This window comes from Camelus dromedarius, chromosome 4 (genome assembly GCF_036321535.1).
Source record: "Camelus dromedarius isolate mCamDro1 chromosome 4, mCamDro1.pat, whole genome shotgun sequence".
Classification (NCBI taxonomy): domain Eukaryota; kingdom Metazoa; phylum Chordata; class Mammalia; order Artiodactyla; family Camelidae; genus Camelus; species Camelus dromedarius.
Window position 1 is genome coordinate 75,642,470 of NC_087439.1, and position 17,184 is coordinate 75,659,653.

General features: G+C 32.8%; 1 protein-coding gene across 6 annotated transcripts in view; it reads right to left on the bottom strand.

Annotated features, from left to right (window-relative positions):
• Positions 1 to 17,184, bottom strand: part of SLC39A10 (solute carrier family 39 member 10) — a 120,295-nt gene that overhangs the window by 28,233 nt on the left and 74,878 nt on the right. For 3 of the 6 annotated variants that reach the window (XM_010979728.3, XM_064485138.1, XM_010979727.3), the window contains 2 exons: positions 10,201 to 11,225; positions 8,124 to 8,331 (listed from right to left, as the gene is read on the bottom strand). In XM_010979728.3, the coding sequence (XP_010978030.1) occupies positions 8,124 to 8,331; positions 10,201 to 11,214 (1,222 nt within the window). In that variant the 5' untranslated portion in view covers positions 11,215 to 11,225. Of the gene's footprint in view, positions 1 to 8,123; positions 8,332 to 10,200; positions 11,226 to 12,835; positions 12,974 to 13,873; positions 14,554 to 17,184 lie in introns of those variants that run through there. The other 3 variants (XM_010979730.3, XM_064485139.1, XM_031452097.2) reach the window with 3 other exon arrangements.

The window sequence follows — 17,184 nt, forward strand, 5'->3', positions numbered from 1 at the left end:
CTCTCGGGTACAATATCTTTATGTATCGGCTCTGATAATTGTATCTTTCTTATCCACCTGAGAAAGTGAATCTATCTGTAAACTAAGAAAAGAAATGGCTGAAGGGGAGAAGCCCACTGTGTAATTAGAAAATCTCTGGCATTTGTTGTATTTGGCATCTGAAACTCAGAAAATATAAGAAAATATCATAATCCCACAAAGATGAAAGCCTTACATAAATCAATCTAGGGTCATAGTATTGCCCCACTTCAAGGGCACCATTCTCATTGTATCTCTGAATGAATGCCATTACTCACAGTATAACGTGAATGATACCATTTGGAGTTATTCAACGAAATGGTATTACATTGAGCTTGGATAATTCCTCTCCAAAAAGAGTTGATACACGCACACATATTTTTAAAAAATAATCGAGTGCTTCTGGTTTATTGGTTATGTAGTAAAGTGGCTATCAAGAAATTGGTTATTGAGCAACAACAAAAAACCAAGAATCAGAAAAAGACTTTGCTCTTAGATTAAAATTAAATAATCTGTATATGACTGTGAACTTAACTTCTTAAAAGAATTGTCCCATTTTTCCAACTAAAGAAAATATGTGTAATATGCTTGTTACTTCAAAAGATTTTTCAAATTGGTATTTTTTTAACTGAAGTATAGTCAGTTTATAATGTTGCATCAATTTCTGGTGTACAGCATACTGTTTCAGTTATACATATACATACATATATTCATTTTCATACTTTTTCATTATAGGTTACTATAAGATTGAATATAGTTCCCTGTACTACACAGAAAAAAAACCTGTTGTTTATTTTATATACAGTAGTTAGTATCTGCAAATCTCAAACTCCCAATTTATGCCTTCCCACTCCCTTCCCCCTCTGGTAACCATGTTTGTTTTCTATGTCTGTGAGTCTGTTTCTGTTTTGTAAATAAGCTCGTTTGTGCCTTTTTTTTTTAAGATTCCTCATATGAGCGATGTCATATGGTATTTTTCTTTCTCTTTCTGGCTAACTTCACTTAGAATGACAGTCTCCAGGTCTTTCCATGTTGCTGCAAATGGCATTATTTTATTCCTTTTTATGGCTGAGTAGTATTCCACTGTATAGCTATACCACACTTTTCTTTATCCAGGCATCTGTCGATGGACATTTAGGTTGTTTCCATGTCTTGGCTATTGTAAACAGTGCTGCTGTGGACATTGGGGTGAATGTATTTTTTGAATTAGAGTTCTCTCTGGATATATGCCCAGGAGTGGGATTGCTGGATCATATGGTAAGTCTATTTCTAGTCTTTTGAGGAATCTCCATACTGTTTTCCATAATGGCTGCATCAAAGTATATTTCTACCAACAGTGTTGGAGGGTTCCCTTTTCTCCACACCCTCTCCAGAATTTGTTGTTTGTAACCCTTTTAATGATTGCCATTCTGACTGGTGTGAGATTTGATCTGCTGCGGCTGACAAGGGCTTAATTTCCAGAATATATAAACAGTTCATACAACTAATAAAAAAAAAAAACCCAATCCAAAAATGGGCAGAAGATCTAAACAAACAATTCTCCAATGAAGACATACAAATGGCCAACAGGCACATGAAAAAATGCTCAATATCACTAATTATCAAATTGATTTTTAAAAATAATGAATTCCAGGACTAAAAAGGATTCTATAACTTCTAATAACATTTTTTATATATAAAACATAGACAGTACAATTGGGACTATTATAACATAGTTTAATTACTCCTCTGTGTATACACTGCCTTGATTGACAGAGTCGGAATTTTTTTTTAAATTTTTTTCAGAGGCCAACTGTTTTGCCCTTTTAAAAAAAACATTTCAAAAAAATTCCTTGCTCACTTGTAGCTATTCGAACAAGCAACATACTAGCTAACATCATATCATATAGCTAGAAAGGACATTAATAATCTACATTAGTATTTCTCAAACCGTGTTCATCTAATTCTGAGATAAGTAGCATTCCAAAGGGAAAGAGGGGAGAATTTAATAATTAAAGAGATTTGGTAATGCTGGGTTAAACAAGTTCCCTCAGAGCCTCTAACAGTTTAATAAGCAACATGAATCTCTGCAAGGGGAACACAATATAAAGCATTTTCCTAACTTACTTGATTATGGAATCTACTGGTATATCTCACTGAGCCAGTATCTTGAAGAACACAATAATGTAGACCAATGTCTTTCTACTTAACAGATCTGCATACTGAAGCAGAGATGTTAAATGCTAAGTAATACTTCGCATCTACTAGGATGGCTGTGAAAAAAAAAAATGAAAAACACACGCTGGCAAAGATGTGGAGAAAATGGAATCCCCTTATGTTGCTGGTGGGAACACAAAATGGTGCAGCCACTGTAGAAAAGATTTGTAGTTCCCCCAAAAAGCTAAACAGAATCACCATATGACCCAGGAACTCCACTCATAGGTCTATATACGCCAAATAATTGAAAGCTAAGACTCAGATCCTTGTATGCCAATGTTCATTACAGCATTATTCACAATAGCCAAGTATCCATCAATGAATGAATGTATTAACAAAATGTAGTATAACTTGCAATGGAGAATATTCAACCACAAAAAGGAATTAAGTTCTGATACATGCTACAACATAGATGAACCCTGAAAACATGCTGAGTGAAATAAATCAGACACAAAAAGACAAATGTATGATTTCACTTATAGGAATGATCTAGAAGAGTTAAATTCATAGAGACAAAAGGAATTTGGGGCTGGGGTAAGGAGAAAATGAGGAGCTGCTGCTTAATGGTTACACAGTTTCAATCTGGGGTGATAAAAAAAGTTTTAAAAGTAGTGTGATGGTTGCACAACATTGTGAATGTAATGCACACTGATTTGCACACTTCAATGGTTAAAATGGCAAACTTTATGTTATATAAATTTTATCATAATAAAAAAGTTACATAGCTAGCTAAAATGGCAAAGTCAAAACTAAACCCAAAGTCCTCTCTTAATCCGTTGTTTTCTCCAGTAAATCATAGTATTTTCAGGGAATTCTTGGCCAAGTGATTTATTTATCACTTATGTATTTACCTCATAGAGGTGGCTTCACATAAAAGAGGATCTATAAGAAAAATAAGTATAATTAAAAATGAAAGTAAGAATACTAACTTTATTAATTCAAATGGCAATCACTTTCAAATTTTGAGCTAATTAGGATAGAGGGAGAGGGACAAATGATTACTTCAAAACAAACTTGTAACTATATAAAATTATCAGAATATACATATACTTATTTCTATGCCATCAAAAATATATGTATGAGTAAGATTAATTAAAGTATTTATATCCTATCTAACATGAATTGTTACTTATTTTTGCCAGTGCCAAGAAATAAAAAGGTAAAGAACTAGATTTCCCATTTCAGATAAATCAGAAGTTTCTCGAATATTTTCTATAGATTACAAATATTCTACCACAATTGTTTCATTAGCAAAACAGTCCTATTATTCCCATAAGTATATGTTTTTATAGACATTTTCTTATGCTGATTTATTGTAAATTTTTAACAATAATTTTAGCTTCCTAGCACTAAAAATTTAAGTAATAGTCATTCTCTTAACAACTTATAAACATTCTTCAAGGAAAATTACAATCCTTTGACCTTTGAGAAGTAAAGTTGTTCTGAATTTGTTGAACTTGAAATACCTTCCTAAGCTATTTAAATACATACTTACTTTTAGAATTAGTAACATTTACATTTAAAGCTCACAGAAAATCTATCACAATTTCCTAGTGTAGAAAAAAGCAATTCAGGTAATAAAATTACTCTGATTTCTAACCAAATTATTGTGCTTTTTCAATCACAATTTGTTTAGTATAAAGCCCAAACCCAAAATAACAATAAACAACAAACAATAAAAGGCATCTCTTATAAAACTTATACCAAACACTATTCAAACTATTAAATACAACTAGCAAATGTTTTCTTTATCTGTACCCAAGATACCATATGCAATAAAAAAATGCTAAATGTCTGAAACAAGCTTCACTTATTCTGCAAATTAGGTTGCTTAAAACGTTAAAGGTCTTCAAGCTTAGTTATTCACCAACTCCCTTTCTCATTATCTAGAGAGAAAATGCATTCTTTTAAAAAGAAGCGCTCATCTGTGGAAGCTTTCTAATTAACTTGGTTCAAAGCATGTGCAAGATGGCAGTTTTCTACACTGTTTCAGCATTTTAATTGGCAGAAAATGCTTAGCGGCCTATTCACAACCCCCCTTGGTAATTAAACTAGGGTCAACTCTATAACTAAACGAGCCAATCTTGTGAAACAAACGATTTCTACCAAACACAGTATATAGCATATTTGGTTTACAGCAGTCTATGAACAGTTAATGAGGTAGTAGCTGTGTCACTATGGGAGATTTATACAGAACAAGTTAACCTTTCTTAATGGCGCAGCAGTCATTAAAAATAATTACTAGCAGGGCATTCTCTCTAACAATTATTAACATCTATCAGGACATAATTAATTCAAGCTTTACTTCTGACAATGCTAATAACCACCTGCAAACCACTAATCAATATTCACTATTAGTAATGCATTTGTTTTCAAAGCAAGTACAATTTCCTCTAAGGCTGTTTAGATTGAATAAACTGTAATTTTCAGTATTACTATAGTCAAGCATCCGTCAATAGCATTGTTAAAATATACAGATTATGTCAGTATCACAACATAAGACAACTGTCATAATCCACAGCTGATGTGAAAACAATGAATGAGTTTTTTCAAAGTCTTAAAAACAGAAAAGGCTTAGTTCTAACTCTAGATGCCACAATCTTGTCAGTCTCCATTTTTCCCTGTAAAGAACAAATACATTTTATTTTTAATTAAGTTAATAATCTTAGACCTAGCTGCCCCTTTTCTCCTACCACAGTGAGAATTTATAAGCACCTGAGAGAGACTGTAGCTCTCAAGGTGTTTACTCATCTAGAAAGATCAATGAGCATGAAGCCTGGAAAGGGAAGATATTTCATCTAACCAAAGTTCAGAATTCAAGTCTAGTGTCTGGACTCACTTTCTCCCTCTTTACAGATCTCACCAGACTGAAGCCAGCTTTTCTACCAGAAGATTACTCTTGGATTTTTTTTTTTTTAATGCCTGATCTATACAATACTTCCTTATACCAAAATTTACCACTTTCCCGTCTATGACTACACTGTCTGTCAAAATACTACTAAATATAACTAAATAAAGCGTCCTTCTTATCTCCTTGTCGCTTACTTTCTAGCAAAGCACACTTAAGAACCTTTTTAGCAGGAAGCAGTAGAGCAAGCACAGGAGACAAGCACAGTGGCTACAACCACAGGCTGTAGATGGAGAATATGCTCTAGTTCCTATCAAAGCTCTGCTACCTGGCAGCTATGTGACCTTCAAGTTACTGACTTCTCAAAGCCTCCCTTCCTCAGTGAACAACAACAAAAAATAATAGTGCCTATCTCATGAGTTTAACAAATTAAATAGTTCTTGTAAAAGTGTTTAAAATAGCACATGGTAAAGTTCCAATAAATATAGGCTATCTTACTTTATCTATCCTGAAGTTATTTTCCAATTACAAAGAAATTAACCAAGAAAAGGTAGGGACCCAAGACAATCAGTTATAAACTGAGAGCATTTCCTTTTACATGTACTCTTTCAAGCTTTAAGGAATATTTCTATCTCAAATAAAACTTATATACTAGAATGTGATATTCTTAAACATGTCTACCTTATTACTACACTATGAATTTTTTTTAAATGCTTTTTCGATCTTTTATCTATTCTATCAGAATTCCATTTTCAGTCCATATTCATACACATCAATTTAGTCATTTTAATTAGTATGCAGTAGCACCACTACATCTTGGCCATTTCAACCAGAACTGTGCTAATCATGATTTTGCACACGATGAAGTTCATGAAATCCTCCTCATTCTAAGAACACTGTATTATCAAAGTACACTAGGCTGAATGGCTAGTGTTCTTCCTGGGTTATAACTCAAAGCTTACAAACTAGTATCAAACAATTTATTCATTTAATCAATATATGAGTGCTTACTTTTTGCCCAAAGTACCCTTTATCGTAGGCATTAAAGATGTTGAGATAAAAGACCCAGTCACTTCCTTTAAGCAACTTTAGTCCAACAAAAACAGATAACTAATCCAATTATTAAGATCCTCAAACTCTGTACCATGATGGAGATATCTGGAGGGTGTCAAGGTAGGGAACTTAATTAAGCCTAGTGTGGTAAGTTATCTCAGAGGGGCTAATGCTTGAGGAACCATAGTAGTCAGTCAAGTTGAAGGGTTGAGAATGTGAAAAAGCAGAGAGGAATGAGAGGAAAAAAGCATAATCTATTATCAAGAGTCTGTTACAATTAGAGCTAGGAGGGAAGAAATTAATGGTGGTGAATAAAGATGGAAAGGTAGGTAGGCAGGGATCGTATTCTGGAAAGCCTGATTGGGAAAACAAAAAACAAACAAAAAAAGCCCATTCTGAACTTTGAAAAGTATAGCATAGTGTAGTATCCTAAAATATATGAGGAAAAATATAACTATCACAACACATCAAGTCCATGTTCTCATAGATATTACTGCTTACAATACTAAAAAAAAAAAAAAAAAGTGTAAAAAAATACTAGAGATCTAATGAAAACAGTAAATAGTATAAACCTATATGGCAAAAAATCACAAAGGTGGTATCAGAATTAACTAAATTTGGAAGATAACAGCATAGTGACCGCCCGGAACATATACCAGGAAAACTTCAGGCTTGGTGGGTCTTATCATTTATTAGGCTGAGAATTGTGGGCAAGTTACTAAATTTTTCTATACCTCAGCTTCCTTATATATAAAGCAAAAATCATGTAATAGTTCCCTCATATAAGAACAGCTTATTAAAATTCAGTGGGGAAAAAGCAAATAAAACACTTAGCATATAGACAACAAAATTGTTAAACCTGAATCCTATCGCTATCACACACTAGCTCTGAGACCTTGGGAAAGTTATTAAGAGTAATACTTGCCACCCCGTGGACTGTTACTAGGAGTAAATGAACTGAGTTTATAACAGTGCCTGCAATAATGTGTTTCTTAATAAATAAAAGAAAAATATATTAACTATATGCTATCACTAAAAAAAAAACCCTGTATCAGAGAACCTCATTTGCATTCTAGAAAGATAAATCTAGCTTAAATGCTAAGCATGACCTACAAAGGGAAGGGACCAAAAGCAGAGAGGGTTCTGAATTTATTTCAACAATTCAGTAAAGAACCAAGGAGGACCAGAATTAGTTATGACAGTGTAGATAGAGTTGGAAGATATTTAAAACTCAACTGGACCTAATAACTGATTATACAAGGGAAAATAACAAACAAAAATTAAAAAACATAAGAGGAAAAAAGTCAAAGATTTTCAGATTTTATCAAAAAAATGCACTGGAATGGCATTTGAGATTAAGTAAGAGGTACAAATTTCATGTGGAGTGGAAATTGTGGAAATACTAGGTAGGAAGAACATGTTAACATCATCGTGGAGTTATCTAGCCAACTGGATACACTGAAAATAGCCTAGAGAGAAATTTTAAAATAGTTTTGGTTTCACCCATTTGGTTTTACTCTCTAGAAGTGCCCATGATCATGCTCATGTGCCAGCCTCCGGCATTTGTGAGACATTCCTAGCGTTTAACCACACTGGCTTCTCTTTTTACTTCCTTAAAAACTTGATAATCTTAGCTTTTCACTGGAGCCCCTCAACCCTGCTAAATGTTAAGCAATTATAACACCAAATAACTTTAATTAGGGGCCCCCTTATTAACATTTGTCCATAAAGAAGAATCCGTTTATCACAAATCTGTATTTCCTGTCTAATTTATTAGTTCTCTATCTGTAGCAAAACATTCCTGTGATGCCAGAAGAGATTAGTAAATTGTATTGTACCTTCTGTCTTCCTTCAATCTTTTCTAAACACACACACCTAAATATGATTAAAATATACTGAAAGTCACCAAAAGGAAAGCAATAATTTGGAATTATTTTCTAATTCAAATACATTGAAAAAAATAAGTGCAGAGACTCTACAGAGGAGAAAGAACTTAAATCTTTCTTACCTGATGCCCCTATATGTGCCTTATCTTCAGGAATCAGACTTCTATCCTTATTTAAATCTTCAACCAAGAGTCTGTCAAAATGCTCAATACAAAGTCTGCTGTCAATTTGATATAACAAAGCAGGGCAAAGGTATGTAAATAGATCACGTGAGATCGGAGAATTGGCACCATGACCATAGTATTTTAACAACTGAGTGACGTTCAAACACTGCAATGAAATTGATAAAACAAATTAAGTAGGAGTACTTTATGAAAATTATGCAGAAAAACAAATTACTGTATAGTAAAAAATATTTTAAATATTATTTGAAAATAACCTGTAATACACAAAGAATGCTTTCTGATAGGAACTTATGATAGGAATACATTCAACTTGATTACCCAAAATTTTTATGGATTTTAATCTTATGAAACATATAAAAGATAACGATTTTCTGCCATTGATAAGAATGACTTACACCTATAAGATTCTTCAGGGGTGAGGAAAAAAAATCACTTCCCTAGTCAAAATGCAATCATCAGTACTCAAGATTCTTATTTGTGAAAGTGTTAAATACACTTAAAAGTAATTTATTAACTTTATATTCAAATATACCAGATATGGACATTTCCACTACCTAAGAATCCCAAAAGAATGCTAAAAATCGGAAGATTAAAAAAAAGGCAGCTTAATCCACCAGTACTTTAAATGCAAAATACAACAAAACAAAGCAAAAAACAAGTAACAAAGAAATTTGGACCCATCATACAGTAAAAACAAATACCTAAAATTAAGGCAAAGGAGATGGCACTGCCTCTTTTTCATATATATGCACTCTGGTTGTTTATTTCATCATGGTACAAAAACAAATCAAAACATATAAGTAAAAAAATGATTCTTCTCAGGCCTTAACATGAGATACTAACCTATCCAATGCATAGAACATACCCAGAAATCCCGAAAAAATTCGTAATATGCATCGGATCTATGAGGATACAACATAATAAGTCTGATGATCCAGATCCCACAGTAGAATACAAAGAGTAAACATTAATGATAATGTCCAGTTATTATCAACCAAAGACTCCAGGATACTATGCATAGTAATAAATTAATGTATTTCTTTAAAAGTACACTAAAAATTTTTAATTTGCTAAAAAGCAAATATCTAATGATTTATCCAGGAAAGAAACAAAAGATATTTACTTAGATGTAAAACATACTTTAATAAGAGACAAACAACAAAGTTCAAGGTCATTTTCCATACTAGATGGTGTTGCTTTTTATACATATGAATAAACAGGTTCAACAATCTTCTCTAAACCATAATAAGAGCTAAAAATAAGAATAAATAAGGGTGTTGATACAATTTTAATGAAACAAAGATAAATGTTTTTGGGTGCATAGTTTTTTAAAAAACCAAGAAGGAACTGATCAAATGTGGAAATATTCAAAAAAGCATGAACATTTAGAATAAAAACAGAACTTCCCATTACTATTGGAGTTTCCTATTATTTTACCTTTTTGCATTTACCATACATCTATCATAAGCATAAGACAAAACTAATATCACAAGCAAGTAGGTCCAATGACAAAGTAACAGAGAAAACAAACCTACCACACGTGTAAAACATCTGACATTGGAGCTAGATCAATGACAGAACCATTCCATAGCTAATTTAGTAAGTTAACAGTTATGAAAAAGAAACTGTCTAGTCACTTCCCAAGAAAACAGGTTGAAAAAAAAAAAAAGGCTTCAATTTTCATGTATCTAGAATCAAGCTAACAGTAAAAACACATAAACTAACTTGGGGAGTCAAAATAAGTCTTAAGCAAGATAGTAAAATAAGGAACGAAAATAAGGGACACATTTCCTAATTACCTTTAAACATTTAGATTTGAGAAACCTGAGAACAAATAATGCATGTGAAAATCCAGGTAAAAATCTTTAATCTAATTTTGATTCCTTTATGTATTTTGTAATTGGAAATAAGTTCAAATACAGCTGTTTATTCCACTGTTACTTCTCTTTTTACCTACAAATAAAAATGCTTCACGATCACCTGAGAATTACGGAGCAAACACCGTTATGCTTACCTCATGTTGCCGGTCATCTTCATTATGATCTTTGTGACTAGCAGCTGAATAAATTGCACTTTTTTTAACATGCGGTGCTTCTCGTTTTCTAGTATGTCGAAGTTCACCTTCATTATCAGGATCAAGATCTTGGTGTCCATGACCAGGATCATGACCATTATGTTCTGGAAGACGTACATGAGAATGACCTGGGTTATGTACACGATCAGGTTTGTGGACCCGATTATGCTCATACTGTTCACCCTGATCATGGTTAGGGGGAAAACCTGGTGTAATAACCTCAGAATTTTCATTACTTTTCTTCCCTTTTCTCTTCCTCTTTCCTTTCAGTTGCTTGCTTTCAGATTGCTCCTGTGTTTTATTGGTCTCTGTTGAAGGTTCATGGCTAGGCTCCCCACGCTCACTGTGAGTAATGGAATCATTAGGAAAATGGCGAGTAGTGTTATGATCGAGGTGATGATGCAAACAATGGTGATGACATAAGCGATGATTACGGTCATGCATATGTTTATCATTAGATTTGACAGATACTTCAATTGTCTCTTTCTCTGGATCACACTTATGGTTTCTTTTTGTTGATACACTGGTCACAGTTTGATTTTCTGAATTTAAATGATTATGGGAATGCTGGTGGTTATGTGAGTGAAAATGCTTTCCCTCTTGAACTGCCAAAATATCTAAGTGAGAAACATGATCATGGCCAAGATCCTCATGATTAATCTCAACTACTTTTATCTCTCCAAGGCCCAAGTTTGTTAAAAGTTTCTCCAGACCAAAAAAGGATAATCTTCCATTTTCACCATAACGGTCAAAAAGTTTTTCAATATAATACTTTTTTTGATTTTCAGCATCCAGCACTGAAAATTTGCTTGACTCCGATTCTGTCATTCCACGATGGTGTCTGTGATGCTCTTCAGAACCATGGTCATGTTCTCCATGGCAATGGTTGCAATGATGGAAAATAAATGTCAGCAAACAAATGAGGCAAAATTTTGTGTGCATATGTACCTTCATCTCTATTTTTCCTAAAGGGAAAGAGAGACAAGCATTAGTTTATACTTATGCAAATTCAAAATAAACATAAACTTTCCCACAGTTGACAATCCACTAGGCAAATGTTTTACCCATTTCTTTCATAGCTACGAATTGTTTTCTCCTTCTCCAGTTCCCTATAAAAAGGCCCTTTTTATCAGAATAGTGTATATCCTTTCACATTAATACAAATCTGCTTAAAACTCACCTACAAGCCTACTCTGACTCTCTTTAAACACAACACTTAAGAGTCTATATAGGGAATGTTGGCTTCCTACCTATCTGATCCTTTACGAAAGTTTGCTGATCTCTGTTCTTTAGGTCCTGGTCAATTAGTCAATGAGATGAAATACAATGATAAAATGTGTAAGAATCAGAAAGAAATGAAACTGTCATTATTCACAAATGGCAGTCTTGGGTATGTAGAAAATCCAAAAGAATCTATAAGAATGAGTAAGTTAATTTAGTACACTTGTATATAAGGACAATAACCTGAAATCAATTCTATTTCTCTACACTGGCGATAATTAGAAAATGAAATTAGGAAATAACCCACGATCCTTTATAGTAGCAAATAGATATAAATCTAACAAAAGATGTGCATGACCATTTCATAAAAATAAAGGATCATGTATTATTGAGAAATGAAGGACCTAAATAAATAGGTTCTCATGTTCATGAGTGAATGAGATATAGATCCAATATAATTCAAACCAAAATCCCAGAAGTAATTTTATGAAAATTGATGGAGTATTTTTAATCTTTATGTGGAAAGAGAAAGGGCCAAGAATGGTGAAGACACTCTTAAAGAACACAATAGGAGCACTTACTCTACCAGTTACTAAAGACAGTGTTGGGGGGAGGGTATAGCTTAAGTGGTAAAGTGCATGCTTAGCATGCGTGAGGTCCTGGGTTCAATCCCCAGTACCTCCTCTAAAAATAAATACATAAATAAAGACAGTGTGATATTTGGTGTAAGAACAAACAAACAAAGTAATCCAAAAATAGAAAAGATTTTTCTTTTCCTTGGTGCTTGGTCAATCAGATTTCCATATAGAAGAAAAATAAATTAATTAAATTTGACCCCCTACCTCACATCATGTGTAAATATTAATAATAGATGGATTATAAACCTAAATCTAAAACAATAAATGTGAAAGTAATGAAGGGTCCAAAACTGTGCTGCCCAACATGGTAGCCTCCAGTCACATGCAGCTACTTAAATTTAAACTAACAATTAAAAATTCAGCTTCTTAATCACCCTATCTACATTTTAAATACTCAATAGCCACATGTAGCTCATAGCTACCATACTGAACAATGAAGATAAAGAATATATCCATCATTACAGAAAGTTCTACTGGACAACATGCTTTTAGAATATGGAAATACTATGTGAGTCAATTATGTAATTTTAAAGTTTTCTAGAATAAACAGGTGAAAGTCACTTTCACCCTATATTTTATTTAATCCATTATATCCAAAATATTACCATTTCAACATGTAAATATTATCATTTATTCATAACAAAAGTTACTAATAAAAATTTTACATTCTTTTTTAATACCATGTCTATGAAATCTGGCATGTATATTACACTTACAAAACATCTTTTACTTCAGACTAGCCACATGCGGCTACTGGCTACTATACTGGAAAGTGCAGATCTAGATGATTTATTTGGTAGATTAGCTTCAAGACCTTCGAGATACGACATAAAAAGCATTATAAATGAAAGACTGATAAAGTATACTACATTAAAATAAATCAATTTCTATTCATAAAGAGATATTATTAAGAGACTAAAAAGGCAACCACAGATTTGGAGACAATTACTGCAATGTTACCAATCAAGAATATATAAGGAATTTCTATAAATCATTATGAAAACTATGAGACAACTCCATGGGAAAATGGGTAGGAAATTTGAACAGGTGCTTCATAACAATAGCCAAATTACTAAGAAGCAAGGTTCTCAATCTCAATAGTAATCAGAAAATTATAAATTAAAATCACTAGTAGACATTATTATATACCCACTAAAATGAATAACATATAAAAGATGTAGGCAAGAATACTGATTCAACTGGAACTTGCATACACTCCTGGTGGGATTACAGACTGAACTGGTATCTTTTGGAAAACTGCTTGGCAGGATATGCCAGAAATTGACCACAAGCATATCCACTCACATAGCAATTCTACCCCTGGATATATGCTCAGCAAAAATACATGTACAGAACACCAAAAGGCTAAAAATGAAAGTTCACATAATCATTATTCATCATAGCTCAAAAAAGGAAAAAGCCCAAATGTCCATTAATAGTAAACTGGATAAATAAAACTGAACAATTTTACAATGGACTACTACATAGGAATGAAAATGAAATTACAGCTTCACATGTTAACACATATGAATCTCACAAATATCAGACTGAGCAAAAGATAACACTAAGGAAATCATAGGGCAAAATTCTACTTATATAAAGTTAAAAATGGGCAAAACTAAACCAAGACAATGATTACTTTTGAAAGGAAGATAGGGGCAATAACTAGAATTGGAAATTGTGGTTATGTTCTTTCTTTACTTGAGTAATGGTTACACAAACATGTTTACTTTGTGATAATTTATTGCACTTACTATACTCTGTGTAGTTTCCTGTACACATGTTGCATTTCAATGTAAAGTTTTTAAAAATCAATTTTCCTTCAGTGAAAACCAATTATAAAATGTAATTACAAACAAAAATTATTAGGCTCCTAGAAATAAGCAGAACAAGACCATTAAAAGGAGAAATTTATAAGACATTATTGAAGGATAGTCAAGAAGAATTATAAAAACTGGAGAGATACCACCTATATGAATGGATCAAATGGCGTAAGACATATAAAGTCTTCCCGAGTGTACATACAAATTTAATTCAAAGTCAATCAAAATCCTGGTAGTTGTTTGTTTTCGGTGAGACTGCACAAGCTCATCCAAAAATTCATATGGAAGAGCAAAAACCCAAGGACAACCAAGACAATTCAAAAATTAGTAAGGTAATAAAAACTTTTTATAAAGTTACACTAATAACAGAACTGGTACAGAGCCAGAAAGACAGACCAAAGGAGCAGAACAGAATTTAGAAAAAGAACCAATAACGTTGATTGTGAAAAAATGGTTCCTTCTCACGTCCTATACAAAAGTCAATTCCAAGAGGGTTAAAAATCCTGATGTGGAAAACAAAATTCTTAACAACTTTTAGAATAAAATATAGGAGACTATCATGACTTTAGGGTAGGGAAAGATTTTTTAGAAAAGACACAAAAAGCACAAATCTTAAAAGAAAATTTTGATTAAATTTAATTAAACTAAATTCTTTAAATATTACTCTACAATAAAGAATACAATAAACAAAGGTTATGACAAGTTATAGACTAAAAGATATTTGCAATATGTATGTATAAACAAAGATCAATATCCAGAATATGTAAGACATATATATATACATACATATATATCAATATGGAAAAAAACTCCAGTATGGCAGACAACTATGTAAAGGATATAAACAGGACAGATGGCTGAGCAGAGACATGATTACTAATAATCTAGATAATGCACCAAGACATTAAGAGGCAAAAATTAATATACAAAAATACCAGGTGTTAAGCAAAGATCTAATGTAAAGAAACAGAAACTAGGGTACACTGCAGTGGAAGCATATATTTGGGGAACTATTTGGGGAAGCAATTTAACATTTACTAAAGCTGAATATGACACTCTATAGCCCTCAAATTTCACTTGTATCTATCTACCCTAGAGAAACAGGAGACAAATTCAAGAATCTTTATTACAGTATTGTTGGTTTGTTTTTGTTTTTTTTTATGTTATCTATAACAGGATGCTTTGGTTGCAAATAACAGAATATTCAACTAAAAGTGGTTAAAACAAAGAAGAAAATTCCACATTAAAAGAGTTGGGAAAAATGGTGATTCCAGGACAATTACACAGTCAAATACTCAAATGCTCTCATCCTCAGATCTGTCTCTACAGAGTCTCAAGAAACAGCTATTGCTACAATCATCCCATCCTTGCAAAACCATATCCAAAGCTGGGAGGTTTATCTTCATGTCTTTTTTTCCAGGGGAAAAAAAAGTCTTTCCTGAAAGTCTCTCCCAGATTTTGCTTTACATATCTTTGATCAGGACTGTACTACACACCACCCCCTAAACTGGTAAAGGAAGAAACTACTATGATCGGCTTAGACAAATCAACATTCACTCCTTTGGGACTGGAAAGAAGGCATCTCTCCTATGTATATAGGAGGGCATACTCAAAGTAAGGAAAAAAGAGGTAAATGAGGAATGGCAGTTGACTATATAACCACAAGCGGCTTCCACAAACGTAAATGCCCATCAGTAGAAGGATAAATTTTAAAAATGGCATATTTATGTAATTAAAGATTACACTAAAGTTATAAATGTGTGACTCTGAAAGAATACATTACAGGCACAAATCTCAGAAACATAATTTAAAAAGTAAATTACAAAAAGATACATATTTCATATCATTTATACACAATTAAAATATGCAAAATACTTTACTTTGGGGTATATATACATGTAGCAAGAGCTTACATGGAAATGATTACAATCTGCAGAGTGGTCATCTTTTGAGGAAGAGAAGAAAGGAAGTCAGATGGTAGAGAGGATATACACATTTAGCTGCATCTGCAGTATTTTATTTCTTAAAAAGTGAAGGGAATCTGAAGCAATGTGACAAAGCATTTAATATTTGTTAAAGCAACATAATGGGATTCAGGTGTTTGTTATACAGATCTTCCTCAACTTACCATGTCTCAATGAAACCTAAGTTGAAAAATATCGTAAGTTAAAAGTGCATTTAATATACATAATCTATCAAACAAGGTTTAGCCCAGCATACCTTAAACAGAGTACTTACATTAATTAGCCTACAGCTGGGCAAAATCATCTAACACAAACCCTGTTTTATAATCATAAGTTAAATATTTCATGTAATTTATTGGACACTGCTGAAAACAGAAGGCTGTATGCATACAAAACGGTTGTAAGTGTATCACGTGTTGGCTGTTTACCCTCGTGATCGTGGGCTGACTGGGAGCTGCAGCTCACTGCCACTGCCCAGTATCACAAGACAGTATTGTACTGCATATCACGAGCTTGGAAAAAGATCAAAATTTAAAACACTGTTTTTTTCTACTCAATGCATATTGCTTTTGCACCACCATAAAGTCAAAATAATCATGTCAGAGACTGTCAGTATTCTGTTTACTTCTTTTAAGTTTGATAGCTAACCACCATCAGTGATTAATCAACATGTGTTGTAGGAGTAGCTATCATGGTTACCTGGGAACTTGTTAGAAATGTGAATTCTTGCACCCCACCCAGACCTACTAAATCAGGAACTCGAGTTGGGGTTTAACAGTGTTTCATCCAGTTTTCCTGGTGAGTCTGATGCTAGCTAAAGTTTGAGAACCACTACCTATACAAATAAATTTTAAAAACACACCAACTTATTTAAAATGATAATTAAATCAAATATTAAGACTACCTGAATACATTAGGTTGAATTACCACGTGGCTTCTGTGGGTTATGAATTTTAGAAAATAAGCAGTCTATAAAATATATATAATCCCAAAGCTACACTAACTTTGAGATTTTTTTTTCTAATCCAAACACTTCAGTTTCTTATACAGTTTCATGGATAAAGTCACCATTTAAAATATATCAATTTTACCTAAATACTAATGAAGATGAAAAGGCATGGATAACTAAGATGTTAAGCAGAAAGAGACAAGGTTACACTCCCTGTAATTACCTTAGTTTTCCACTAGAAGGTACTAGTGAAAGGTGATATTCTGAATGAATGTTGCTCTGTTCATCTGATATGTAAATGTCTGGCAGTTTCTTCAGTGTACATTATC